At 35.3% G+C, this 27434-nt stretch overlaps 1 protein-coding gene across 10 annotated transcripts in view; it reads left to right on the forward strand.

Annotated features, from left to right (window-relative positions):
* The window catches only part of HEATR5B (HEAT repeat containing 5B), a 98889-nt gene that overhangs the window by 710 nt on the left and 70745 nt on the right, over nucleotides 1-27434 (forward strand). For all 10 annotated transcript variants that reach the window (XM_057742814.1, XM_057742813.1, XM_057742812.1 and 7 more), the window contains 15 exons: nucleotides 218-365; nucleotides 3408-3619; nucleotides 7063-7171; nucleotides 8699-8848; nucleotides 12620-12791; nucleotides 14311-14468; nucleotides 15446-15695; nucleotides 17694-17849; nucleotides 18327-18577; nucleotides 20194-20305; nucleotides 21484-21636; nucleotides 23015-23114; nucleotides 23440-23549; nucleotides 24385-24548; nucleotides 25376-25551. In XM_057742814.1, coding sequence (XP_057598797.1) covers nucleotides 240-365; nucleotides 3408-3619; nucleotides 7063-7171; nucleotides 8699-8848; nucleotides 12620-12791; nucleotides 14311-14468; nucleotides 15446-15695; nucleotides 17694-17849; nucleotides 18327-18577; nucleotides 20194-20305; nucleotides 21484-21636; nucleotides 23015-23114; nucleotides 23440-23549; nucleotides 24385-24548; nucleotides 25376-25551 — 2399 coding nt within the window. In that variant the 5' untranslated portion in view covers nucleotides 218-239. The remainder of the gene's footprint in view (nucleotides 1-217; nucleotides 366-3407; nucleotides 3620-7062; nucleotides 7172-8698; nucleotides 8849-12619; nucleotides 12792-14310; nucleotides 14469-15445; nucleotides 15696-17693; nucleotides 17850-18326; nucleotides 18578-20193; nucleotides 20306-21483; nucleotides 21637-23014; nucleotides 23115-23439; nucleotides 23550-24384; nucleotides 24549-25375; nucleotides 25552-27434) is intronic.

Consider the following 27434-nt stretch of genomic DNA (forward strand, 5'->3'; position numbering starts at 1 on the left):
TTCATTCTTCCGCTCCAAGCATGACTTTCATTTGTTTTTGTTTACACCCTTATCCTTTAAAACTAGGTTCTCAGGTTTTGCCTCAAAGAAGTTAGGTAAATTTCCTCCAAATGAAATGAGAAGTAAAGCCTTATTTTTCACTTCTTAGTAATTACAGCCATTAAGCTTGACTTTTAACATTAACAAGTTCTTACAAGTATTTTAAAATTTATTTAAGGTGTGAAATTAAAACTTCAGTAATGGAGTTAGCCCACAGTTTATTGCTGAATGAAGACGCTTTGGCTCAAATCACTGAAGCAAAGAGACCAGTTTTTATCTTTGAATGGTTGCGATTTCTTGATAAAGTCCTGGTTGCTGCCAACAAGGTATGGTATTGTTTTTTTCTAGTTGGGTTAACATATATAAAGAGTATTATGCGTACATGATTTGTAAGAAAACATTATGTTTTGGAGTTTGTGGGTCGCTTGTGGAACTTGAGAATATTATACTGTAGTCAGAATTTGTTGTCTGTCCTTTTTCTATCCTGTGGCAAAACCCAAACCTCGTCTAAATCCAGCTTATTGCCTGGTTAGAGTCTTCATGTTTCTGCCTGGACATCTGAATGTGAGTGGAGAAAAACATGATTGTGTTTGTGACTGTTGTCACTTTAAATCCATCATCTCCAACATCAAGTGGTCCCTCAGTGCTGTGTAGCAATCCCAGTATCTTCACTTGTCTCTCTGATGAGTTGATAATAGGCTTTTTTTTTTCATTTTCCTTCTTCACAGTCTTTTCACCCAAGTTACTTTTCATTATTTGTGTGTTTTATTTTCTGTCTTTAAAATTAGGTGCTTTCCTCCAACATCTGAGGAAAATTTGACTGTCTGCTCAAATTTTAGAGTGAGTAGGAAAAGTTTTCCTGTCAGGGTGAACTTTGTTAACTGTGCTTCACCATAGACTAGTCCAGTTCTTTGCGGAACCCTTTTAGGTTTTTCCGGGCTAGGCATTCCCCAGAAGAGACTCTTTTACTCTTGTGTTCTAGAGTATATGACTAGCTGCCTTGGTTCTAGGATTTGTGAGAGAAGGCTGTGAATTTCAACATTCAGTGTGTAAACTTTTACTTAATCCCCCTGTTTTCCATGCAGTTTTCCCATCCCACAGCTGTGCCTGAGCTCACTAAGTCCAGGATGGAGGAGAGAGATACAGGAGTCTTACAGCTTCTTAAATAGACTCTCAACCATTCCTTCCATTTCTAGGCACAGTTTTACTCTCTCTTCCGTAAACATTTAGGGCCTCAAAACAACAGCAACAGCAAATAAACATGAGCTTTTCAGGGATTCTGTGTTGGAAGTTGGTCTCTTCTTAGCTTTCTGTATTGAGGATACCTGGCTTCTATATTTTGCATTGAGTTTTTTTTGTTTGTTTTCTTTGCCCTTGTGTATTGGTGCTTCTTTTTTATGTTGGTTGTTGTTGTTGTTGTCCTTTAGTATACTTTTAGTTTCTGGAGAGACAGAGTTAATGCATGGATTCATTTATAGCCTTTAACTAGAAGTTTCTATTTTCTCTTAAACCCACTCCACCTGGGTATTTGTTGCCCCCATTCCACTGAAACAGATCTTTTATTGCCCAAACCAGTGGTCAGTATTCTGCCTTAAAGGAGCCATCAGCAGCTTTTGACATAGCTGATCCTCTATCTTAAAACTCAAAATATTTTTTATTTTGTTGTGAAATTAAAAAATATGAAATAGTATATAAAAAAAGTACATCCAAATTATGAAGCTTAATAATACGAACATCTGTACACCCTTCACCCACGTTAAAAAATAAATTATCATTATTGTTGATGCACAGAGTGTGAAGTTTCTCCTGTTTGTGGTTCCCAGGACACTTTGCTTTTAGTTCTACACCTTCTTCACTAATTACTCCTCATTCTCTCTTGCTGGCTCTTTCTCAGTCGTTGGGACTGAGATACTTTAAATACATCTTACTTATTCCTTCAGTGATATCATCTAATCTCATGATTTTTACTACCATCTATGTAGTAATGATTCCCAGATATCCAACTACCTGCTCCACTGCTTTCTCTTAAATATTTAAATAGCGTCTCAAAATTAACATATTTAAAACTAAGGTCTCAATTTTGTTTTGCCAAACCTGTCCTTTCCCTAGTCTTTTTTTTATCTCAGGAAATGACCATTTAGTCCTTCTGGTTGCTCAGGTCATAAATCGTACAGCCATTCTTTACTTTCTTCTTTTTCTTAAACTCTGCATCATATCTATCAGCAAATTATGTTGGTTCTACCCCCTAAATATATCCAGAATTCAGTTACTTCTCATTATTTCCATTGTCACCACCCTCATTTCTTGTCGGATTATTGCTACAGCTTCTCAAGTGCTCACCATGCTTCCAACCATGTACCTTGTAGAGTATCCTCAGCTCAGTAGTCAGAACGAGCCCGTTAAAGCATTTAATCATGTCCCTCCTGTGCCTCAGACTCTCACTGAGAATAAAGTACAAAGTTCTCACAGTGGTGTCTAAGGCACTACCGTGACCTGCTCCTTTCTACCATTGGGACTTCATCTGCTGCTTCCTCTGCCTTATTCTGCTCCTGCCACGCTGGCTTCTTGCTGTCCTCAGGCATGCCGAGCATGCTCCCATCTCAAGGCCTTTGCACTTGTTCCCTGCCTGGAATGTTTTTCTCCCAGATATCTGCATCACTCACAGCTTCACTTCTTTTCAGGAATGCGTTTTTCTTACTAATCTGTATAAAACAGGAAGAACTCACAGTATTCATTTGTTTATTTGGTCAGCTCTGTTTCTCCCCACTAGAATGTAAACTTTATGAGGGCAGAGACTGTCTGTTGTGATCAGTCTTGCATCCCAGCTTCCTAGAATAGTGTGGCATATAAGTGCACAGTAAGTGTTTCTTTAATGAACGGATGCATTCTCAGCATTGACTATGAGTAGATCTGAGTATTTTTTCTGTTGCCTAGGGCTCTTTAGAGTTTCTTTTGGTTTCCTTTACTGACCTGCAACTTTATGAACTACTGACTTTGCTTTTACAGGGGACCCTAGCTGAGTTCTAAGACGTCGATTGTCCATACACCCAATATTTCACATCCCTTGACTGCTGGTTTTATTTCTTAATAAGTCTGCATGGAAACTTTTTGGGTATAGGGGAGTCACTTTTATTGGCTTTGTGGAATTGGAGAGAATGAGGAGAATATGTAATCTAGGAAAGTGGTTCATTTTTCACTGCACTCTTCGCTGTCTTGAAAATTCTCATTTACGGTTTTATGCCTAATGTAATACAGATTTTAATTATTAGAGTGTCTTAACTGATAAGTGTTTTTAAACTTTGACTAAAAGGTAACAAAATTATATATAAGACAAAAACTGATGATGTTCTTTATTTTTTTTATAACAGACTGATGTAAAGGAAAAACAGAAAAAACTTGTCGAACAATTAACTGGATTAATAAGTAGTTCACCTGGGCCACCTACACGAAAATTGTTAGCTAAAAATCTTGCAGCCCTTTATAGCATTGGAGATACTTTCACTGTTTTCCAAACGCTTGATAAATGTAATGACATTATCAGAAATAAAGATGACACTGCAGCCTACTTACCAACAAAATTGTAAGTACTTACTTTGAGGTTGACCCTTGAAACTTGTTTTTTCAGAGTAATTTATCTTAATAAGGAGCCGCTGATCATAAAGACCCCTAGGTAGATGGACCTGAGGCATGCTGCTGACAATAAAAGCTCTAAGTAGGTCTGGGGAAGGGCTTCTATTTCAACGTATGCTCCATTGCCCCTGGGACTTTTAGCAGACTACAGAGAATTGGTATGATGTCAGCAGTTTGCACAGGGGTTTTTGGTAATTTGGGGAGGAAATAATATTCTTGGCTGGGATGGAAAGAAATGTAAAGATTTTCTAGGTGATGAGACTGAGGCAGGAATTGGCAAACTATAGCCCACAGGCCAAATCCAGCTGGCTATCTATTTTGTAAATAAAGTTTTATTAGAATACAGACATGCTCCTTCATTTAAGTGGTAGCTGCTTTCATGCCAAAAAGGCAGAATTGGGTACCTGAGACAGAGACCATTTTGCCTGCAAGTTTGCTGACTCCTAAATTAAGGGCTTAACCCAACTCCAAGCCCATACTTGTGGTTTGGGTCAAGAGCAGACATTTTCAGAGCAAGTCTTGAGGATACTGGCCATAGAGATGCATCCTGTGAAAGAGTCAAATAAAAAAATCAATTATTATTGTACAGTGAGGAGTGCTGTGGAAGGGAAATAACACCTGAGCAAGCTTAGCTATGGTGTGAGGGGAGAGCAGTGTCAATGAAGGCTTCTCAAAGAAGCATCAGCCAAAGAAGATTAACCATTCAGGAAAGACATAGGGAAATGAGTGAAGTGAGGGGTTAAGATGGGAAAGGGGGAAAATGGATGTGATAGGTCAGGGACTGGCAAGTTTTATGGAAAGGGCCAGATAGTAAATAGTTTTGGCTTTGTGAAATATCCATCTCCATTGCAACTACTCAACTCTGCCATAGATAGTATGTAAATAAATGAGTACAGCTGTGTACCAATAAAACTTTACTTACAACAGGTGGCAGGCTGGATGATGGGCCAGATTTGCCTTTGGTTTGCCAACCTACTTTCTAGACAAAGGAAACATAATTGGAAACAGAAGTGGCTTATTTATGCCTTATTTACAGTGCTTTATAGAAAGATAAAAATAGTGGAGAGAATAGGTTGAGGGGAAGATGATGAGTCCAGCTGTGGGCATGCTGGCTTTGGAGTCTAAGTGGGGATATCTGGGTGACAGTGTGTAGTAGGCAGTTGGAAATCCTGTTGTGGATTTCAGAGACCTGAGCTGAGAATATCTTTTTGGTGAGTATAGGATGAAGATTTTAGAGTAGGCTGAACCCTTTGGTATGGATAAAGTTACCTGCGAAGAGTATTATAATACTGTGTGAGAAGAGAAGGTACCAAGGATACAACTTTAAAACACCAACCTTCAAGGAGCCAGGGCCAGTATTATAGCCTAGAGGAGATGGAGACGGTATTCTGAACCCAGACGCTGATTTTTAGGTCTGTTTTCAACTTCATAGATATGTTGTGATTAAATTTTGTGTTGTTTGGGATAGATGTAGATCACAAAAGTTTTTAGAAGAGATTAGAGGATATTAGTGTTTTCCAGTTTATTTTGGAGTTTGAAGCTATGTTAATACTTCTGTGATTTAGTTCTCCATCACTTGGCAAATCCACACATAATTTTATAGTTCTGGTTAAGTAGAATTCATTACCTATTACATGGATTCTGTTTAGGAATTCACTAATATATTCTGACATGTGACCTCAGTCATTTTTAGCTCTGTTATCAGCCTATACAGTATTAAGGAAAGCATGGGATTTGGTGTCAAAGAAGTGAAGGGCGATTCCCTGATTCTGCTGTTAATCACTTGTAATATAGTAAATTATATTCAGTCTCTCTCAGCCTCAGAATAATGTGCTCAGGACACACAGCTTTCTGTGGCAGGTTCTAGGATCTAGGCATAGATCTGCCAGACTCCAAAGGATACACTCCTCACCTTTATGCCCTGCTCCTGCCTCTAAGCTAAACTCAGAGCTATTCACTTATTCACTCTTTACGTGAATGATGGTAGGGTGATTTCCCTACCATGGGAAGAGGTGGGCTGATGTTACATTTCTTCTTCTATGTAGTTGTGTTCTACTAAAGCCATGTAGATTAAATTTTACAAGTAATTGTTTACTATTATTTATATATTGAGGCAGACACTGTGAGCAATACAAAAATGTATAAAATAATCTTCTCTGTTTCTGGACTTTACATTTCCCTCAGCAGGGCAGGATAAGATATAGACATAAGATAGCCAAGTCGCAACACAGGAAACAATATGATTTTCTCAGAATGAGTTGTTGACATTTTACATATAATGAGAGAAGAGAGGGATCATTGTGGATGGACATAATTTGGGAAGTCCTCAGAAGGAAAGCTTGGGTTTCTTTCCAAAGGATGCGTATAATTTGTTATGTAAATATATTTTTTCTCTTATTTTCCTAACAAGAATACAATTTGATTAACCATAGTATCTGTTACAATTATAAAGAATAAAGTATTCTTTTTTTTTAATTTTTTGAATTGAAATATAGTTGATTTACAATAGTGTTTCAGGTATACAGCAAAGTGATTCATTTTTTAATATATATATATTTTTCAGATTATCTTCCATTATAGGTTATTACAAAATATTGAATAAAGTTCTCTGTGCTGTACAGTAAATCCTTGTTGCTTACCTATTTTATGTATAGTAGTTTGTATCTGCTAATCCCATACTCCTAATTTATCCCTCCCTCCTTTTCCCCCTTTGGTAACCATAAGTTTGTTTTCTGTGTCCGTGAGTCTGTTTTTGTTTTGTATATAGGTTCATTTGTATTATTTTTTAGATTCCACATGTAAGTGATATCATATATTTGTCTGACTTACTTCACTTAGGATGGTGTTCTCTAGGTTCATCCATGTTACTGCAGATGGCAATATTTCATTCTTTTTTACAGATGAGTAGTATTCCACTGTATATTTACAGCACATCTTCTTAAACCAGTCACCTGTTGATGGACACTTAGGTTGTTTCCATGGCTTGGCTATTATAAACAGTGCTGTGGTGAACATTGGGTGCATGTGTCTTTCTGAGTTAGAGTTTTCATCTTTTCCGGATATATGTCCAGAAGTGGGATTGGTGGATCATATGGTAGCTATATTTTTAGTTTTTTAAGGAACCTCCGTGCTGTTTTTTCATAGTGGCTGCACCAATTTACATTCCCACCAACAGTGTAGGAGGGCTCCCTTTCCTCCACACCCTCTCCAGCATTTATTATTGTAGACTTTTTGATGATAGCTGAGAATCAACAAGGTGTTCTTGCAAGTTGAAAATTAAGGATTTGTGGCCAAAAGTGTCCTGCACAAATACAAATCGATTTCTGAAAATAAGAAAAATATGATAAAATTACTAATCTGAACAGTGAATGGTGAAAGTGTCACTTCTTACAGGGCTGCAGTGGCTTGTGTTGGAGCATTTTATGAAAAAATGGGGAGAATGTTAGGCAGTGCATTTCCAGAAACAGTAAATAATCTTTTGAAATCCCTGAAAAGTGCAGAGGTAAGTTTTACAAATATTATTTAAATGTTTTGCTTGTGGCGGGAGTTAGATGTTTGTTAAAAATATATGTTTGCCTTTTTTCTATCACTGTAGTACTTATATTGCTTAGCAAGAGGATAATTTAGAATCATTACCTGCAAAAAAAATGTTAATTGCCCCTTGTTTTAATGTACATTACCTCATATTTCAAGGAGAAGGGAAAGAATGCTTTTCCTTGACAAAGAATAGGCTTACATATTATTTTATGTAACCCTAGGGATATCTTTGTACTGCCATATTAGTTTTTATTCCATAGCTAATGTGTTAGTTTCTTAGGGCTGCCGTAATAAATTACCACAGACTGGGTGGCTTAAAAGAACAGAAATTTATTATCTCACAATTCTGGAAGCTATAAGTCTGAAATCAAGGTATCAGCAGGGCCATGCTTCCTCTGATGGCTTTTGGGAATAATCCTTTCATGCCCTCTTAGCTTCTAGTTGTTGCTGGCAGTCCCTGGCATTTGGTGGTATTCCTCTGTTTGCCGGTGTATCCCTGCAGTCTCTGCCTCCATTGTCATATGGTGTTCTCCCGATGCATCTGTGTTGTGTCCAAATTCTTCTATTGTAAGGATAACAGTCATTGGACTGGGGTCCACCCTAACATAGTATGACCTCATCTTTACTTGATTTCATCTGCAAAGACCTTATTTGCAAATAAAGTCATGTTCACAGATAACAGGGCATAGGACTTGAATTCATCTTTTGGCAGGACAGTGTTCAATCCACAGCAACTAATATGAAGTAAAAATTGTTCTGTTTTGTCATGTCAGTTTGGTATTACTTCTAAAAATTCCTTGTTCACTTGCGGTTAATTAAAAATAGGCTAAGCGCTGGTCTCATAGCCTAATTCTTTGTCTAGGAAAGCTAAAGACTTCTTGCACAACACCTTTTCTGGGAACTCTTTGTCTATTAACAGAAAATTAACATATTCTCAAGCATTAGGCATATAAAGATGAATAAAATCTACTCCCTGACCTCAGAAAGCTTGTAGACCAGTGGAAGAGATCTATGTTTGAATAAGTATGCTGTCAGAAATATGAATCACGCAGTATAAGAGTACAAAAACAAGGGTTCAAATTAGTCTCAAGAAGTTGATAGTTTGGAATATCTCTGTGGTAAGTTTTTAAAATGTGTTGGATGTTTTCTTCCTCTTTTAGATGATTTATATTCTTACGCACTTTTTACTTTTCTGGAAGTTTGGATCCTTGAGGTATTATATTGAAGCTTTTGAATTTGTCATTTCTCATTATTTGCACTTCAACAGGTTATGGAAACATTAGAATATGTTTACTTATTGTAACCTAATTTCTCAAATATTATTTTGTTGAAGTTAAGAGTTACTTTTACCTTTCAGGTACGTTCTAAAGTACTTTTTTATTTTTCATTACTTAATATTTATGTTTAGAGGTAAGACCATTAGGCTCAGAGAACTTTTGTGTTTTGGTATGTTCTTATTTAAACATAGAATTTATTTTATGTTCATGTCTAGTCTCAAGGGCGAAGTGAAATCTTAATGAGTCTACAGAAAGTTCTAAATGGACTGGGCGGTGCAGCAGCTTCCTGTCATCGTGATATTTACAAGAATGCCAGGTCCCTCTTAACTGACAGGTCAATGGCTGTTCGCTGTGCAGTTGCCAAGGTTAGTACTCAGCCATTTATAGCGTTGCTCCTTATCCTGCTTTCTCTGAAACAGTGATTTTTTTTTTCTTTGAAAGTTTCAAAATAAGATGGCATGATTTTGGTTCTCATGGAACAGTTTCATTTCATTTTCTAGAATTGTATATAAAATGAAATCATGTGGTATGTCCCCTTTTTTTATTTTATTTTTTTTTTGCCTGGCTTCTTTCACTCAGTATAATTATTTTGAGATTTCTCAGTGTTGTTACATGTATCAATAGTTCATTTCTTTTTATTGCGGAGGAGTATTTCATTGTATGGATATGCCACAGTTGGTGGATTCCTTCACCCATTGTGGATGTTTGGGTTGCTTCCAGTTTTGGCTGTTAGAAGAAAAGCTGCTGTGAACATCTGTGTACTAGTTTTTGTATAGACATTTGCTTTCCTTTCACCTGGGTAAATACTTTGGAGTGGAATCGCTGGATCATATTCTAGATTTACATTTAATTTTTGGAGAAATTGCCACTGTTTTCCAAAGCACTATGAGATTTCCTTTCTCCACATCTTCACCAACATCTTTTTAATTTTAGCCATTCTTATAGATATGTACAGGTATCTCATTGTGGCTTTAATTTGCATTTTCAGACTGATGGTGATCATGTTTTTAGGTGCTTATTTGCCATTCATATCTTCTTTGATGAAGAGTCTATTCAGAATTTTTGTGCATTGCTTTATTGAGTTATTTGTTTTCTTATTGTTGAGTTTTGAGTATACTTTGTAGGTTCTTTATATATTTCTTTATCAGATACATGATTTGCAAATATTTTCTCCCACTCTCTGGTCTGTCTTTTCATTCCCTAAATAGTACCTTTCTAAGAAAAGAAGTTTTGAATTTTGTCAAAGTCCAATTTATCAATTTTTCTTATACTAATTGTGCTTTTAGTATTGTATCCAAGAAAGCTTTTCGTAGCCCAAGCTTTCTCCTGTGTTTCCTTCCAATCTAGTTTTATAGTTTCACACTTGGATGTATGATCCATTTTGAGTTAATTTTTGTGTGTAGTGCAAGGTATGAATCAGAGTTTTTGTTTTGTTTTGTTTTTTGCACGTGGATATTCACTTGTTCTAGCACCATGTTGAAAAGATGATCTTTTCTTCACTAAATTGCCTTTGCACCCTTGTTGAAAATCAGTTGTCCATATACGCATGGATCTATTTTTGGAATCTCTGTTCTCTTTCATTGATTTGTCTATCTTGATGTCAGTAACACTGTCTTGATTACTGTACCTTTATAATGTCTTAAAATCAGGTAGTGTTAGCCCTCCAACTTTTTATTTTTAAAAATAGTTTTAGCTATTCTAGGTCCTTTGGGTTTCTGTATAAATTTTAGCTTGTCAATTTCTACGAAAATAATATGCTGGGATTTTTATTCAGGTTGCATTGAATCTGTAGATCAGTTTGGGGAGAGTTGACAGCTTAACAATATTAAGTCCAACTCATGAATGTGATATCTCTATCTCTCATTCGTTTAGGTCTTCTTTGATTACTCTTAGCAACATTTTGTGGTTTTCAAATGCACAGATCTTGCACATCTTTTGTCAGATTTATCCTTAAATATTTAATTTTTTATGCTATTTTAAATTGTATTGATTAAAAACTTTTTTTCAATATCTGATTGTGATTACTAACATAGAAATACAGCTGGTTGTTGTACATTGACCTTGTATCCCCCAACCTTCATAAACTGCCTTACTAATTCTGTCAGGTTTTTTAATAGATCCTATCAGATATTTTATGTTGTTTATGAATAAAGACAGTTTTACTTCTTTTTCAATCTGGATGCCTTTTATTTATTTTTCTTTCTTGCTGCACTGGCTGGCTAGATCCTTCAGTGCAATGTTGAATAGAAAACATGAGAGCTGACATCCTTGTCTTGTTCCTGATCCTTAAGAGGAAAACATCCAGTCCTTCACCATTAAGTACGATGTTAACTGTCAGTTTTCCATGATGATTTTTAACAGGTTGAAGAAGTGCCCTTGTATTCCTAGCCTTCTAAGAAGTTTTTATCAAGAGTGGATTTTGTCAGATTTGATTTCTTGTGTTGTTTCTGTTGTTGCTATTTTCTAATGAAGCTTTTTTTTTTTTTTGGCTGCACTGCACGGCTTGTGGGATCTTTGTTCCACGACCAGGAATTGAACCTGTGGCAGTGAAAGCACTGAGCCCTAACCACTGGACCACCAGGGAATTCCCCTCTACTTAAGCTTTTTATTTTAGGATAATTGTAGGTTTACATGCATTTGTAAGAAATTATATAGAGAGATCTTTATAAACTTTTACCCAGTTCCCCACAATGGTAATATCTTGTGAAAGCATAGTACAGTTTTACAAGTAGTATAATATAATATTGACATTGACACAATCCACTGATCTTGTTCAGTGTTCCCCAGTTTTGCTTATATTCTGTTAAATGTTTTTTCAGCCTCTATTGAGATGAAGCGTATGACTTTTCTTTTTCAGCTTGCCAGTGCAATGAATTACATCGATTAATTTTAGAATTTTAACCAATCTTTCATTCCTAGGGTAAACCCTACTTGGTCTTGATATATTATCCATTTTATATATTGTTGGATTAGAGTTGCTTTCTAAAATTTTGTGTATGATTTTTGCATTGTGTTCATGAGGGATATTGGCCTGTAGTTTTCTTCTCTTGTAGTGTCTTTGTCAGATTTCAGTCTCAGAGTAATGTTGTCAGATTTCATTATCAGGGTAATGTTGCCTTCATAGGATGAGTTGGCAAGTATACCCTTCTCTTCGATTTTCTAGAAGAGTTTGTATAGGATTGGTATTATTTCTTACTTAAACATTTCGTTGAATTCATAAGTACAACTCTTTAGGTCTCCAGTTTTCTTTGGGGGAAGATTTTAAACTACAAATTCAATTTTTAAATTAGATAATGGGCTACTTAGGTCATCTCTTTCTTCTTGAGTGAGTTGTCTGTTTCATCTAAGTTTTCAAAAATATTGTCCTTTTAATATACAAGGGAGAGTCAAGAATTATCCAGAGTGTGGATAATTCTTGACTCTCCCTCGTATATTGAACCTGTAGTGATGTGACTTCTCTCATTCCTAGTTTTGGTAATTTGTGTCTTCTCTCTCTTTCTTCATCTACCTGGCTAAATTTCTGTCAAATGTGTTGGTTGTCTCAGAGAAGCAGTTTTTGGTTTCATTTCTGGTTTTTAGTTTTCTGGTTCATTGATTTCCTCTCTTACCTGTGTTACTTCCCTTTTTTCCTGCTTACTTTGTGTTGAATTTACTCTATGTCATCTAGTTTCTTAAGGTAGAAGCTGAGGTTGTTGATTTGAGACGTTTCTTCTTCTGTTTTTTTTTTTTTTTTAATCTTTGGCTGCATCACGCAGCTCACAGGATCTCAGTTCCCCCCACTAAGGATTGAACCCAGGTCACAGCAGCGAAAGCCCAGAATCCTAACCACTAGGCTACCAGGGAACTCCTCAGAGACCTTTCTTCTTTCTAATATAGGAGTTTAGGATTATAGTTTCCTCTTAACTACTGGAAACTCAGGGCAGTAAGCTGGGACAGTTGTAGGATTCAACTTACGTTTTCCATCTCTTAAGGATTAACATCCTTCATTGCCTCATGTCCAGTGTCTTCAAAACTGTTGTCTCATATATCTTGTCCAATTTTTTTGGTTATTTCAGGAGAGAGAGTAAATCTGGTTCTTGTTAATCCATTTCTGGAACTGGAAGTTCTAATTTACAATTTTTTTTTTTGAATTCCAGTGTCTCCTAGAACTACAGAATGAAGCTGTATTCATGTGGACTGCTGAACTGGAAAATATAGCCACTCTCTGCTTTAAGGCTTTGGAAAACTCAAACTATGGGGTACGCGTGGCAGTGTCTAAACTCTTAGGAACAGTCATGGCTACAGCACTGATGCCAAAACAAGCAACAGGTATCGTTATTTGCCAGCCCCTGATCTAGACTGGAACAGGTATTTGAAGGGATATGGAATGCTTCCTTCTAAATGACTTATTACTTCTAGGCAAGTCACTTTAAAGGGTTTACATTGTTAAGTATCTTTGTCTATTTTTTCATTAAATAGAAGTACCCAAATGGCATTTTCCTTGATATAGTCAGCACATGTTTTATGATAATACTGTACAAGATTACATGTAGCAAGTTTGTTGGACATATAAACAAATGAGATTTATGAAATGGTTTTGTATCATGTCCAGGGGACTGGAATCTGGTACTTTATATGCTTTCTTGCTTTCAATCCCTGATGAGTACATCCCCATTCATGGCATAGTATTATTTTTCTTCTGTTCTTGACCATTATGATAAGCAGAATCAGAGGCAGCGTTGATTTGCCCAGTGACTTCTGCTGTGCCTCACAATTCCATAGAGATGCTTCAGGGACAGTTCTGAGTAGATGCTGAGTGAATCCAGCTCCGCTGTTGTCCCCACCCCTACTCCATCTCTATATTGTAGAAAGAGAATCAGATCTTACAGATTCAAAATGTGAAACCCTTTGAGCTTTGGTCTCTTCATCTTTAATGCTGATGATTTCAGTCTCTGAATTAGGTAACGATGATGTTAGGCCACATTTATTAAGTGCTAGCTATGTATAAGGCACCAAATTAAGCATATTATTAAATTATTTTATTTAATCCTCTCAAAAGCTCTACGAATCCTAAGTACTGTTTTTATTCTCATTTTATATGCAAGGAAATTGAGGCTTAGAGAGATTGTGTCATTTGTGGTGTAATAAGTGTTCAATTAAGTGGAATTAAAACCCAGGCATTCAAATTCCAAAGCCTGCATATTTAATTGTGAGCTTTATGCCTCTCCTATAGAATTTTTGTGAAGATTATGTTTGCTACTGTGTATGAAAGGACTTTATAAAATAGGAAGCTCTTTACCAGGGATGGCAAGTCGTTTGCAGCCCAGTGACGTTTCAGTCCATTGGTAATTGTATAGAAAGCATGGTCTTGGGAATTGGGAATTCCCTGGCAGTCCAGTGGTTAGGACTTGGCACTTACACTGCTCTGGGCCTGGATTCTATCTCTGGTTGGGGAACAAAAAAGAAAAAGAAAAAGAAAGCATTATATCCATCTCAGCTGGGAGTGAGGGCTGCAGTCAGCACTGTCTGCTGTGGATGTGCTTTGTCTTTGTTGTGTTACACATATCAAGGTTAACATAATTATTAGCCTATTTTGGCATAGATGTATTGAATTGCTTTTAATTTCTAGCTCCTTCCATTTTTCTTAGCTAGCTACAAAATTGAATTTATTTTTACAAATATATTGTAAATTTTAAGATTATAAGAAAATACCTGACCCTATCTCCTTTGTCACAGTTTAAGTATCCTTAAAAACAATTACTTGAATTTTAAAGCTAGATTATTAGAAAATATTATTTACCTAATAGCAAAATATATTTGCTTATAAATTTACTTTTCTTCCTGAAAGTAATGCGCCAGAATGTGAAGCGAGCAACATTTGATGAAGTCTTAGAACTCATGGCCACAGGATTTCTACGTGGAGGGTCAGGTTTCTTAAAGAGTGGTGGAGAAATGTTAAAAGTTGGAGGGTCTGTTAATCGTGAAGTGAGAGTTGGAGTTACACAGGTTTGTAATATTTATGTATAAAAGAATTCTGTTGGTGTCATGTGTAAAATTTCATGGAAGACTCTTACTAAGTAACAGCACACACAGATTTTTAATATTGTCTAGAATTTAATAATTTTTAAAATGTCTTTCAAAACGTTTCTTTTACTAAATGAATGAATGACATTCAAATCAAAATTGCACACTTAAATGGAAAAGTAGGTACTTGATGTGGAAAGAAGCTTATGTCTGCTATCTATCTCTCTTTAACAAAATTTCCCCAAATTTTACTTGGTAGAAAGTCAGATGTAAAGTAATTTAGTTTTAATTGAAATTGTATTCAAGCAGCTTGAGGCATTTAGATTTCAGTGTTTTCCAACAACTCTTGTAGCTAAAAATATTGGTTAGTACTTTGGATTTATCATCATTGATTAACCACCAGTGTAATTATGCAGTTAAACCTGACTTGAAGTTATAATTTCAAAATAATAATACAATATAAGATGTTATGGTTAATAACCTAATAATAATTAAAACCTAATAGGATGAAATGGTTTTCTGTGATCTTAGTCAAAATCATCCAGTTATACCTTATTCCAGAAACAAGCATAAAATGCAAGTAGACTGTATCTCACAGTCATCAGCAAATATTTTGTAGCCCTAGGTCTGCATTTATTTAGCATGCTAGGGTTTTCTTATTACTATAACCTATCACCTTCATCACCAGGGTGAATTCACCTTTCCTTCCCTCACACACCATTCTCTCTCTGTCTGCTCCTTGAAGCTATTATCCTGAGAACTGTTTTTAGTCAAAGATACTTCAACCAGTAATTCACAAGCTAGAAGTACTAAAAAGGTCTCAAGTTTTAAATTTTCTCAATTTTAATCTCAAAGATAATTTATTGTGCATGCTGTCATCAGTTATTTATGTGGTTGCTTTATCTGTAATTTCTGTTAATTTATATAAATTTATCTGAGGTATCTTAATCTATTTTCAGGCATATGTTGTTTTTGTAACAACATTGGGTGGTCAGTGGTTGGAGCGTAGCTTTGCTACATTCTTGTCTCATGTACTTGATCTGGTTTCCCATCCTCGGGCAACGCAAACACATGTAGAGGCTGTGTACTCCAGACGGTGTGTCTCCTTTATCCTGAGAGCTACTGTGGGTAGTTTGCTAGGTGAAAAAGCCCAGATTGCAGCTGCCAAAGAAATATGCCAAGCGATTGGAAAACAAATGAAAGCAGTAGGTAAGAATTGATGTCATGATCTGTGTTGTTGATTGCTTTAGTCATTTAGTTCTTTGTTGTTATTCTTAATAAATGCTAATAGATCTGATTAGTTCATATCTCCTTCTGGACTGTGTTTTAATAGTCATTTTTATTGTGTACTCTGATATTAAAACAACGTATAATTATAGTGAAGTGGAGTTTTTCAGTATTTGGGTAGCATGTTTGTAAGATTAGGTTTTGTGTTTTATATCTAGTATCTTTACTGATTTTATAGCTCTCCTGGTATGCAGCAGCACATTGAGGAATCTTTGAGGAATAATCTATTGTGGTTTTTCTTCTTGGAGCCTATTGTTTTATAAATACATGGTATTTTCCCCTCCGTTATTAGGCTTAATATGAAAATTTAGAAAGGAACAGTTACAGGTGGTTTTTAGCACTATGGAATATACTGTGAAACCTCAGTAATTCATAATTAAAAGAAATCCTTTTCTAGGAAGTGTCAATTTTATAAATATTTCAGTTTAACAAATAGTTATGAGTATTTGAGTTTGCAAAGCAGTAATTCAGGTTTGAACAATGAGTAAGGAAGTTTCTGCCTTCGTGGAGCTTATAATAATACAATTAAGGAACTAATGCAAGGTTAATATATAAATTCTGTAAGATAGTTTAATCACTGTTGGGATTATACATTAACTTTAATCAAGAAAATTATATTGCCTAACAGAGGTCTTTAGAAATAAGAATTTAATGAATAGATAATATCCATCACTTTATATTTAGAGAATATATATTGTATATCTTACAAAGTTAAAAATAGTTTATGATTTTTGTTGTTTATAATAGCTTACTAGGCAAACCATATGTTAAATGCATAGGACTAACTGAAGTTAGGAATTGTGAATTAAAGAGTGTTTAAATTAATGAGGTATCATTCTTTAGATACGTTAAAACAGAAATCTGTCCTAGGTTCACAACTTTATAAATATTTGAACATTTATTCATTGAAGAAATGTTTGAGTGCCAAATACATTGTGCCAAATGGTGGGAGTAAAGTCGCGAGCCACACATAGATAGCACCTGTTCAGGGAGCTTATAGTTTAGTAACCGAAAGAGAGAGTTCGTGCATTTCCAAGTCTAGAAATATGTAAGAAGAAAAGAGACATTTAATTTTAGTCCGTAATGTATTAGTCTATTATATCCTATTATTTTATATTTTATAGCCTGTTAATTCATAATGAATGTAAATAAGAAAGTTTTACTGTCATTTAAGAGTTATGAATCTTAAGGTCACAGATTAGCCATTTGATTTTTAAAACGTTAAAAGCAGAATTAAACACAACGCTATGTATCTGGAATTTATGGGCCAGAATATATTCTCAATTAGTAGTTTGACAAGGAATTTTTAGTTGTTGCATGATTAAATATGTTTCAATTCTATTGGAAGCTAAAAGGTGGGGCCAGGGGCCAGCAAAGTTAATGGAAACTTTGAGGAACATCCCAGTAAGAAATTCTAAAGTCACTTTCCTTATAGAACTTCTTTCTGGTCATTATTTGACAGTGATGCTACCAATACACTGCAGCTCTTAAAATAGCAATGATAATAGTAAAGTAACAGTAATAGCTACTAATGTTTACTGAATGCCTATTGGGGCTAGCATTGTGTTAAATTTTTTATATTGACCTTTTATCGTTGTGGTTTTGATTTATATTTCCCTAATTATTAGAGATGTTCAGCATACAAACAGTTCTTAACGGTCAGGTATCAGCTGGTATAATTTGTTTTTTTAAGAACTTTTATTGAGATATAATTGACATACAATAAACTGCATATATTTAAACTGTACAATTTGATATATTTTTTCTTATTAGTAATTACATATGGCAGTCCCAGTCTCTCAATTCACCCCACCCCAACCCCCTCAGCTGGTATAATTTAAAAACATAAATTGTGTAGATCAAAAAAATTATATCACAGTTTAGTTAACCCACATCCAACATGTGATTTTGTGTTTTCAGAAGCAGTAGTGAATGACACTAGTGGTGAAAATAAATCTGGAGCAGCAGACATTGCAGCAAGCCAGCATGTGATGGTCTGTGCCCTGCAGGAGCTTGGAAGCCTGGTGCAGAGCCTAAATGCCACTGCATCCCCTCTTATTCAGGAAGCATCTATAGGTATGGTATTTACTTATATGCTGGAATATTTTTTTCAATGTTTTTAGAAGTCATAGGTGTAATTGATATTTAACTCCTGATTGGTTGCTTATCATGGTAATTAGCAGTTTAGATCATTTGTTAAAAGTTGTGTTTTATTTAGGATTCACTGGGATAGTGAATCTTGAATTAAATATTGAAATAAAGTTTTGGGAGACAAATCAAAAACAGTCATGGTAGTTGTGTTTCTAAACATTATTGAATAGTTTGCATCAACATTTGTATTTTATTGGTCGTAATTGTAGTATGTTCTTTGTGGGAAATGTTGCTTTAAAGTACTTTCTGGTTTATGAGTTGATATATGTGTCTTTTGGCACAGTTCTAAAAATATCTGTAAAACCATAACAATTATGATTTTAATTATTGTGTTATACATACTCTTTTAACTCATGAAATTGTGTGACTTCATTAACAAGTAATTTTTTGAGGTTTTTTTAGGCCTTTTGGAGACTGTGACTTCAGTGCTTCTTCATCCAAGCATGGCAGCCCGACTTGCTGCTGCATGGTGCTTACGCTGTGTGGCTGTGGCATTGCCTTTCCAGTTGACACCATTTCTAGACAGGTGTGCAGAACGGCTCAACAACCTAAAAACTTCACCAGAAGCTGTTAGTGGATACAGTTTTGCAATGGCTGCTTTGTTAGGTGGAGTTCATCAGTGTCCTTTGGGCATTCCTCATGCCAAGGGAAAGGTATGACAAAGATCCTGGGATTGTAAGTGCTGTCACATGGACTTTAGTCTTTATTGGAACACCTTCTGTGTTTGATGTTGAATTGGGTGATCAAACAAAAACAGTTTTACTGTGACAATAAATGATATAGTATTCTGCTAATATGGAGTCTACAGACCTTATTAAAATTTGATATTTAGTTCTGATACAGGAGTAATAGGTTTTGTCTGGGTGTAGTATCATTTTATAATTTATTTTAGAGAGAAAAAAAGCCCTTATAGTAATTCTTTAGAAATCAGAGCTTTTCTTTGGGGTTTTAGAAATAAAAATTCACTTTGCTATATTCAAAATGTCAAGAGAGTGTGCTATTGCCATAGTTAGCATTTTGGTAGTACATAATAAAAGTTGAACGGTTTTCATGAATCAGTTACTTTTTTTCCCCTTTCTTTCTCCTATACCTTATACTACTATCAAGATTTTATTCTTAGGAAGTGTTTATATAAATATTATTTGCAACTTTATATTATGGCTAGATCTTTTTTTTTTTTTCTTTTCTTTTCCTGAATTACTAGATCCCTGTCCATTCATTTCTGTGAGCTTCATAGCTACTACTCAAATCTGGGCTTCCATCTCCCTTTGTCATACGCATACCTCCTCACTGATTATCCTTCTTGGAGTCTTTTTCTCCCATATCTTCCACCCCACTTTTGTACTTTATATTTGCTCAGAGACCCATAGGAACTCCCCAGGGATCAGAGAATAAAATATAATCACCTCTGTCTGCTAAACTGACACCTTCATCATTTGCCTTTATTCTGCCCTTTCATTCTAGTTTCCTACTGCTCTAGTCAGACTAGTCAACTTGCTCTGTTTCCATGCTTTTTCCAGCCTCTATGTCTTTGTTCATGCTAATCTCTTACATTAGAATTTCGTCCCTCTTCTTGTTCACTTGCACCAAACTTAGCTGCGTGTTTAGAGGCCCAGTTCAAGTTACGTCTCTTCTAGGAATTATCTTCAGAGCTACTCAGTCTATGATAGGCTTTCTGTTTGCTGACTACTACATCTGTACTTTTATTTTATCATTTGATTATACTTATACATTATTACTGCGCATTTTTCCTGTCTTCTGTCTCTAAGACTATAAGCACAAGATTAGCTTAATGGCAGATTTATAAGAGTTCAACAAATCTTTAAATGTAGCATAACAGTACTACTAATAATAGCATTTATTAGGTGATTACATGGACCTGCGCTGTTCTGAGTGCTTTGCTGTGTTAACTTGTTAATCCTCACAAGGGTGAGGTTGGCACTCCTGTTATTCCTATTTTAGCAGTGAGGGAACTGAGGCAGAGAGATTGTCATCCTAAGTCAGAAAGCTAGGAAATGACAAAGCTGGGATATGAACCCAGGATTCTGTTTCTAGAACTCACTCTTAACCACTGTGCTGTAATGGGTCTTTTCAGAGTAGGCAGTGCAATCGGAATTGATTAGGTATTGATGTTAGCTCTTTAAAAGCATGTTAACAGCAACAACAAAAAAGAACAACTTTTTTAATAAAGTATACTAGCTATGTATTTTGTTATTTGATTTTGTTACCTTGTTAAAATTAAAATCCCAGTTCTAAACTTCTCTTGCAGATGGTAGTTAGCATTGCTGAAGATCTCTTACGAACTGCTGCCCAGAATAGCAGGCTGTCTTTACAGCGCACCCAAGCTGGATGGCTCTTACTTGGAGCACTGATGACTTTAGGTATAATTATATTTGAGTAGGATTTTGTCTTATTCTATAATTGTCAGTAGGCTGTAAAGAAAATTTAATTTAGAGGCATTCAACTTCACATTCTAGACTTTGAGTGAGGTTGTAAAATGGTAATGATGTTTTTCTCATCATTTGGTATTCGATTTCTCTTTTTGGTAATTCCTGTTTATGTACATTTAATGAGAAAGGTGTTAGCAGAGTTTCACCTTTACCATTATAATAGTTATGGTCTAACTGATTAGCATAGTGTTAATTAAAAGAGATGAGAGTACAGGGCATATTCCATGCCCAAAGTAAAGCCCAGTGATGTGATTTTAGTAGGGTGATACAGTCACACTTAAACGGTGTCTCTCAAACTGTATCTCTCATTGGTGTTGCTTTCTTGAGGTTATCCTTGTGCACTTCACTTTCCTAAGTGCTACGATAAATCTGAGATGCAGGCAAAGTTTAGCACTGTACATAGAACAGAAATACATGTTACCATTGTGATAAGGTGTGTCCACTTTTTACTTCACGTGTTTGGCTTCTACTGTAAAAAGTATGTGTGTGTGCTACAGAGTTACTCACTGCTTGATGCATCTACCTTTGGGAAGTTAAACCTTGACCTCATTTTCTAGAGAAAATAAAAAGTGGTAACTTTTTTCCCCAGAAATTTATGTTGTATGTTAAGTGGTACGTTAAATGAATTCCTTAGCAACGTAAGTATAGGTTCCTAGTTCTAAATATGCTATTCTATAAAACTAAATTAACCATATAAATTGCCCTTAAAATGGAATCGTAAATATGTTTGTGTGTTTGGGAGTAGGTGTATATGTTTATATACATACATATTTATAAAAAAGATATCATAAAATATGTCCCAGATATACTTTATCATTGATAGAATGTAATCTATCATTCTGAATATGTTTGGTCTTTTAGATGACTTTTTGTGGATTTGTTTTATGTTGGATGCTAAAAATATGGATACTTTTTAGGTGAATTTTATTATGCTTTAATAAATACATATTTTACTTACTGAATGGAAACATTTTGAAAATGTTAATATTCGAGATGAAGATAGAGTGAAATGATAGATATTGTTAAAGCTTGTATGGGGCTCTTTTCTTTGACTTTTGTTTGTAATGATACATGTAAGTATGGTTCTGTGTTCTCATTTTCTTGATTAGGACCATCTGTCGTTCGTTACCATCTGCCCAAGATGTTATTATTGTGGCGAAATGTTTTCCCTCGTTCTTTGAAGGAATTGGAGGCTGAGAAGGCCCGAGGCGATTCTTTTACCTGGCAGGTAACATTGGAAGGTCGTGCTGGAGCTTTATGTGGTAAGAACTGAAAGGATTGCACTTTCAGAATATTATTTTCTTACTAAAATATTTGTGAAGTGAAGGAAAATTATTACTTCAGTTTTTTTATTTTAATATATAATGATGATTTGTACACTTTTTGATTTAGAAGGAAACTTTATAAGTAATCTATACCAGTTTACTAATTTTGTAATAAAAATGAAGTTGAGACTCTGAAAAGGAGGTTAGAGTTCGTGATAAAACAGGAACTAGAACCTAGGTATCTTAATTTCCAGTTATTGCAGTCTTCCACCTGAAGAAGCACTGGATCACCATGTGAAAAAGCCCAGTGTCTATTTAAAGAAACTCAGGATAACCAATGTTACTGAGTTTACAGTTAATCTTTTCATAATGGACAAATAGCTGTTTTTTCTCTGTCAAATCTGCAAAAGTTGATTCATTTTTTAGATACTAGCATTTTTATTTTTTTAATGTTTATTTTATTTATTTATTTATTGAGCTGCACCAAGTCTTAGTTGCAGCAGGCAGGCTCCTTAGTTAAGGCTCACTGGCTTCTTAGTTGTGGCACATGGGCTCCTTAGTTGCAGCAGGCAACTTCCTTAGTTGTGGCTTTCGGGCTCCTTAGTTGCGACTCACTGGCTCCTTAGTTGTGGTATGTGAACTCTTAGTTGCAGCATGCATGTGGGATCTAGTCCCCTGACCAGGGATCGAACCTGGGCCCCCTGCATTGGGAGCTTGGAGTCTTAACCACTGTGCCATCAAGGAAGTCCCTAGATACCAGCATTTTTAAAAGTATGAAATAAAGTTGTTTTTGTTTGGGAGTCAGCAACTTACAGTAAAGTTTCAAGTTTTGTTTTCTTTGGGAAATAGAATTACACTAGTGGACCCTGTCCTTTTGTGCTTTATTTGAGGGTGAAAGTGCTGCTTTTTCCAAACTGGGGGAGACAGATGTACACTTAACCATAAGCATAGCAGGGAAGCGTGTCAGCTTTGTTCCCATATATCTAAGAGCTGTTTTAGTCTTGGCTCTATTGCTAAAGAGCCAATAAAGATTTTTTTTTCTCACTGGGCCATTATGCCCACTCCCCTCTAGTTCTGTTCTGAAACTGCTTTTTTTGTAGTCATCTGAATTCACATGGGGTCATAGACCTCTGATTTCTCGCTCACGGAAATCTCCCTAACAGACATCTTCCCTCTCTCCATTTCTGCTGTCCACTCTTCTTCTAGCCGTTTCTAATGAGTTTTCTCTACAGTTGCAATTGTTTCTTCTTTTGGTTTGACCTGGTTTTAGAACCTCATATTTTGTAATAATTTAGGTACCTTTATATAATTTTATAAATCTGTTCTTCTTCACAAAAGCTGTTTCAAATCCTGTCTTTAAAAAATCTTCATCTAGCAATGAGGAGTTTTGTTGCACATTGTCCTGAACTCCTAACTGAAGATGTGATTAGGAAATTGATGACGCCTATTGAATGTGCCATGACTATGATGTCACAGTAAGTAGGCAATTAGGACACGTTAACATCCAATTTTGTATATTTATAAATAGCCATGTTTTGTAATTCCTTATAGTATCATACAGGAAATGGACTAAACTTTATTTGTGTAAAGTGACTTTAAAAATTGCAGTAGTGGTGTGGGTTGAAATAAAATTGTATTTTATAGTGTATCTGTTACTAACAGTAAAAGTCACAAAAAAAACTAAAAGGAAAATGTAATACTTATCATTGTACTTTGACAATACATTGATACGTGGCTGGAAAAAATGTAAGCACTGCTTATTCTAATAATCTGATACTAATTATACTTTTGATATTTTAGCATTCCATCCGTAATTAAAGCCCATGGAGCTCATCTGAAAGCTAGTGCTGCAATGGTCCGTTTAAGACTTTATGATATCTTGGCGTTGTTACCTCCAAAAACTTATGAAGGTAAATAAAATTTGTGGATGTCTAATAAAGATTCTTCAATATACCTTTCCATTTCTTCACAATATATATAGAGTTCTGACCACAGCTGTCTCACTGACTTACTGTGTGAAGGAAGGCAGCCATTTTCCTTCACACGGAGCTGCTGACACCTGTTGAGCACTGCTGTGTTCCAAGTCCCATGCTAAGCCCTTTACCTGTATTATCACCTTTGACTCTAACCACAACCTTATGAGGTTAAAATTTAGCTCTCTTTAGAGACGAAGAACCTCGGGTACTTAGAGGCTGTGTAACTTGCACAGGTCTGGGAGGTAGTAAGTGGCAGAGCTCGGATTCAAACCCAGCGGGTTCATCTTCAGAGTCTAAGCTTTTAATGGCTATCCAGACTGTTATGATATAGCCAATAATTTAGGAATCTGGAGGGAGAATAGTAATGTACTTTGCAGAAGTTAGATGTCATATAAAGTGTTAATATTCCAGTGCAACCATGCCTAAGAATTTTGATATGCTCTGGTTCAGTGTTTGCACATCACTGAGTAATTAATAGTAAATAATGATCGTGTCATATTTAATATATTTAAAATCAAGAATCTTTCCTCTGAGTTTTTGATTACTGTAAATAATTTGGACTAAACAGCATAACACAATAACAAAAAAGGAAGTGCCATTATTGTGTATTAAAACCAGTATTAAAATATTTAATACTGATTTTTTAAAAAAGGGAACAGGGACTTAATTATTTTACTCCTCTTGAACATATTGCTGCTCCTTGTGGGCAATTATTGTCATTTCCATAAAAAGTATTTTTTTTAATCTGATCTGAAGTTCTGTTTTTTAGGCTCTTTCAATGCACTTCTTAGAGAACTGGTAGCAGAATTCACTTTGACTGACAACTCAGCCAACACAACTACTTCCCTCCTCAGATCCCTCTGCCACTACGATGATAGTGTCCTTCTTGGTTCCTGGCTTCAAGAAACTGATCATAAATCAATTGAAGACCAGGTAGTAAACTATACAGTGAAGTGAAATACTAGCTTGATTGAAAAACAATGGTACTGTTACACATTGTCATTTAAAAAGAAAATATTGTAGACTAAGGCTTAATTTTCATTTCGCTTTCTTAGACATTTAAGGATACCTTCCTAGTGGTGGATAAATAGTGAAAAAAGATAAGCAGCAATAGTTAGAATTTGGTGAATTGTCTTTATTCAATATGCTGTGTATTTAGGTACCCTGTGGTTGCTGTGGCAAAGGTCAGTTTTGACTAGGTTTTTGGTTGTTGGTGTTTTGTTTTGGTTTAGTTTATTTTGTGACAGGTTAGAGAGGAATAGGATTTAGTAGGTTGAAGATTTAGAACGTTTTTGGCCCACTGAATACATTGTTTCTTATGTTTTTTTTAAAAAGAGTTACTAAAAGCTGTTTTTAAAAGACTTTTTGTGGGTTTAAGTTATTCCTGATATTATTTTGCTTACACATTTTAAGGTGGGTACTGTAAAAATGTTTTAGAATGAACAAGACTTTAAACATTTTTTACATTATTTTTTAAAACATATATTTATTTATTTATTGGCTGCGTTGGGTCTTCGTTGCTGTGCACAGGCTTTCTTTAGTTGCAGAGAGCAGAGACTACTCTTCATTGTGGTGCGCGGGCTTCTCAGTGCAGAGGCTTGTCTTGTTGCGGAGTACAGGCTCTAGGTGCGCAGGCTTCAGTAGTTGTGGCACGTGGGCTTAATATTTGTGGCTCACTATTTTTATTCTTCATGCACAGTACTTGGTAAGTGAATTTCCCAGAGTAGATTTTGAATGATTTTTATGTCCTCCTTTTGCAGCTCCAGCCAAACAGTGCATCTGGAAGCGGGGCTCTGGAGCATGACCCTTCCTCCATCTATTTACGAATACCCGCCGGAGAAGCTGTGCCTGGGCCTCTTCCCCTTGGAGTTTCGGTCATTGATGCTTCTGTGGCTCTTTTCGGTGTAGTGTTTCCTCATGTTTCTTTTAAACACCGGTTAGTATAAAGTCAACTAGGTACTTTTAGTTAAATATAAATTATTTTCAAGCAGTAGATTTTCCCAACCAAGTTAGCTCTTCAATAAGAAGAGTTTGAACAATAGTCTCATAAACGTAATAACATAAGTGGCACATAATAAATTGCATGCAAACCCCATATAATTTGAAACTGTTTTTTAAAAAAGGTTTGACCCCATGTACTGGCATCTGATATCCACTGTATCATGGACTAGGTCTTATACAACAAAATTTTCATTATAATAGTTTGTTTGCCAGTTTATAAGTAGGTTTGCCTGTATCTTTAATTAGGGACATCAGTTTTCCAAGTCTTTTATTTTTGTTACTGAGGACTAAATGGGTGAGAAGTCTACTCTCTAATATAACATTTCTCAGATGGTTAAAGTCTGGAACTTGGAACAGTAAAGTAACTGATTCTTTTTTTAATAGGAGCATTTTATATAGTTATAGTGATTTTCCCAAAAGAAGGAGTAAAAATGAATTAATGCAAGACCTTCACAGATAGTTCAGGTTTTACAAACTATGCCTTAAAAACGTTGTGTTTATGTAGAAAAGATAGCATATCTTTACGTGTGTAGGTTACTTAATTAATTGCTTTTTAATTTGAGGGGAAAGTTTTAAATATTAAATTTTACTTTATCCAGATAGCTTGAAGAACATTTGGTTGCCACATAAGTGTTAAAAGACCATTAAAGGTGAAAGAATCTTATAAAGCGTCTATTTTAAAGTCCTTGTTTTAAATCTAAAGAAATCTAGGTCTAGGAGTTTGTGGTTTCCCAAAATTATACAGCTAGTTATGAGAGCTATAACTAGAATCCAGCATTATCTTAACTTTATTAAGTCACTTTTGTGGAACAAGATGAAGTAAAAATAGATAAATTCTATTAAAAATATAATATATAACATAAATATCCAGGGATGGAGGAAGCAGTGAATAAATTATGGAAAGTTGATAGGCTGGAATACATTTTACAGAGACAATGTTTTGCTATCAGAAAATGCTCATTATACAATGTTAAATGAAGAAGGTAAAAGACAAGGAGTGAACCCAGTTTGGGATTTTAAAATAAGTAAAAATGTTCAATGATTATTTCTAGGTAGTAATTTTTTCTTAATATTTTTCAAGTTAAAAGAAAAATATTTTATAGTAAGGAAAAAAATTATGTATTTGAGGTCGGTTATAGGCACATGACTTTTGATGGCTGTGTTGGAGACCATGTGCGTCTTCTCAGGTGTGTGCTTGAAAGCAGTGCGGAGTACCCTTCTTCCTCACCATAGATGTGGATCTGTGTCAGAGAAGTACACAAGTGTCAGCTTTAGCCCCAGGTTCCTCTAACTGGAGTTCCTGCTGGAGGCTAGATGGTTTCTTCCTATGTGATTTTTGAAGAATGCTTTGACCTGAGACCTGTGGCCTTTTATAATTGAGCTTAAGCCCTTCCAGTGAAATTTCCCTAGATTCCTTTGCCCCACCCCACTTCTTTTTAGAAGAATCTGATGTGACCTCATTCTCTTTAATCGGAATAGTTCCAAATGGCTATTGGGGAAGAGGGATAACTGTCTCATTTAAAAAATTTGAAATAATAAAACAACCAGTTCACCTCCAATTTTTCACATTAACAAAATTAACCAAAGCTAAATCTTTGAAAAAAAAAATCTCCCAATTAGCTTCCAAAGATAGGACATGCAGTACTATTTTCTTCTGTGTGTGCGAGTATTTTTTAAAAAAAGAAAAAAATTATGCCACATTTTAAAATTTCTAACTTAAAAATCTTCCACAGAGATGCACAACTAATGATTGTTATTCTATTCAGGAAGCCTTGAGCACCTACTTTATGCCAGGCCCTTTATTGTACACTGAAGACC

The sequence above is a fragment of the Hippopotamus amphibius genome, chromosome 7, assembly GCF_030028045.1.
Source record: "Hippopotamus amphibius kiboko isolate mHipAmp2 chromosome 7, mHipAmp2.hap2, whole genome shotgun sequence".
Lineage (NCBI taxonomy): Eukaryota > Metazoa > Chordata > Mammalia > Artiodactyla > Hippopotamidae > Hippopotamus > Hippopotamus amphibius.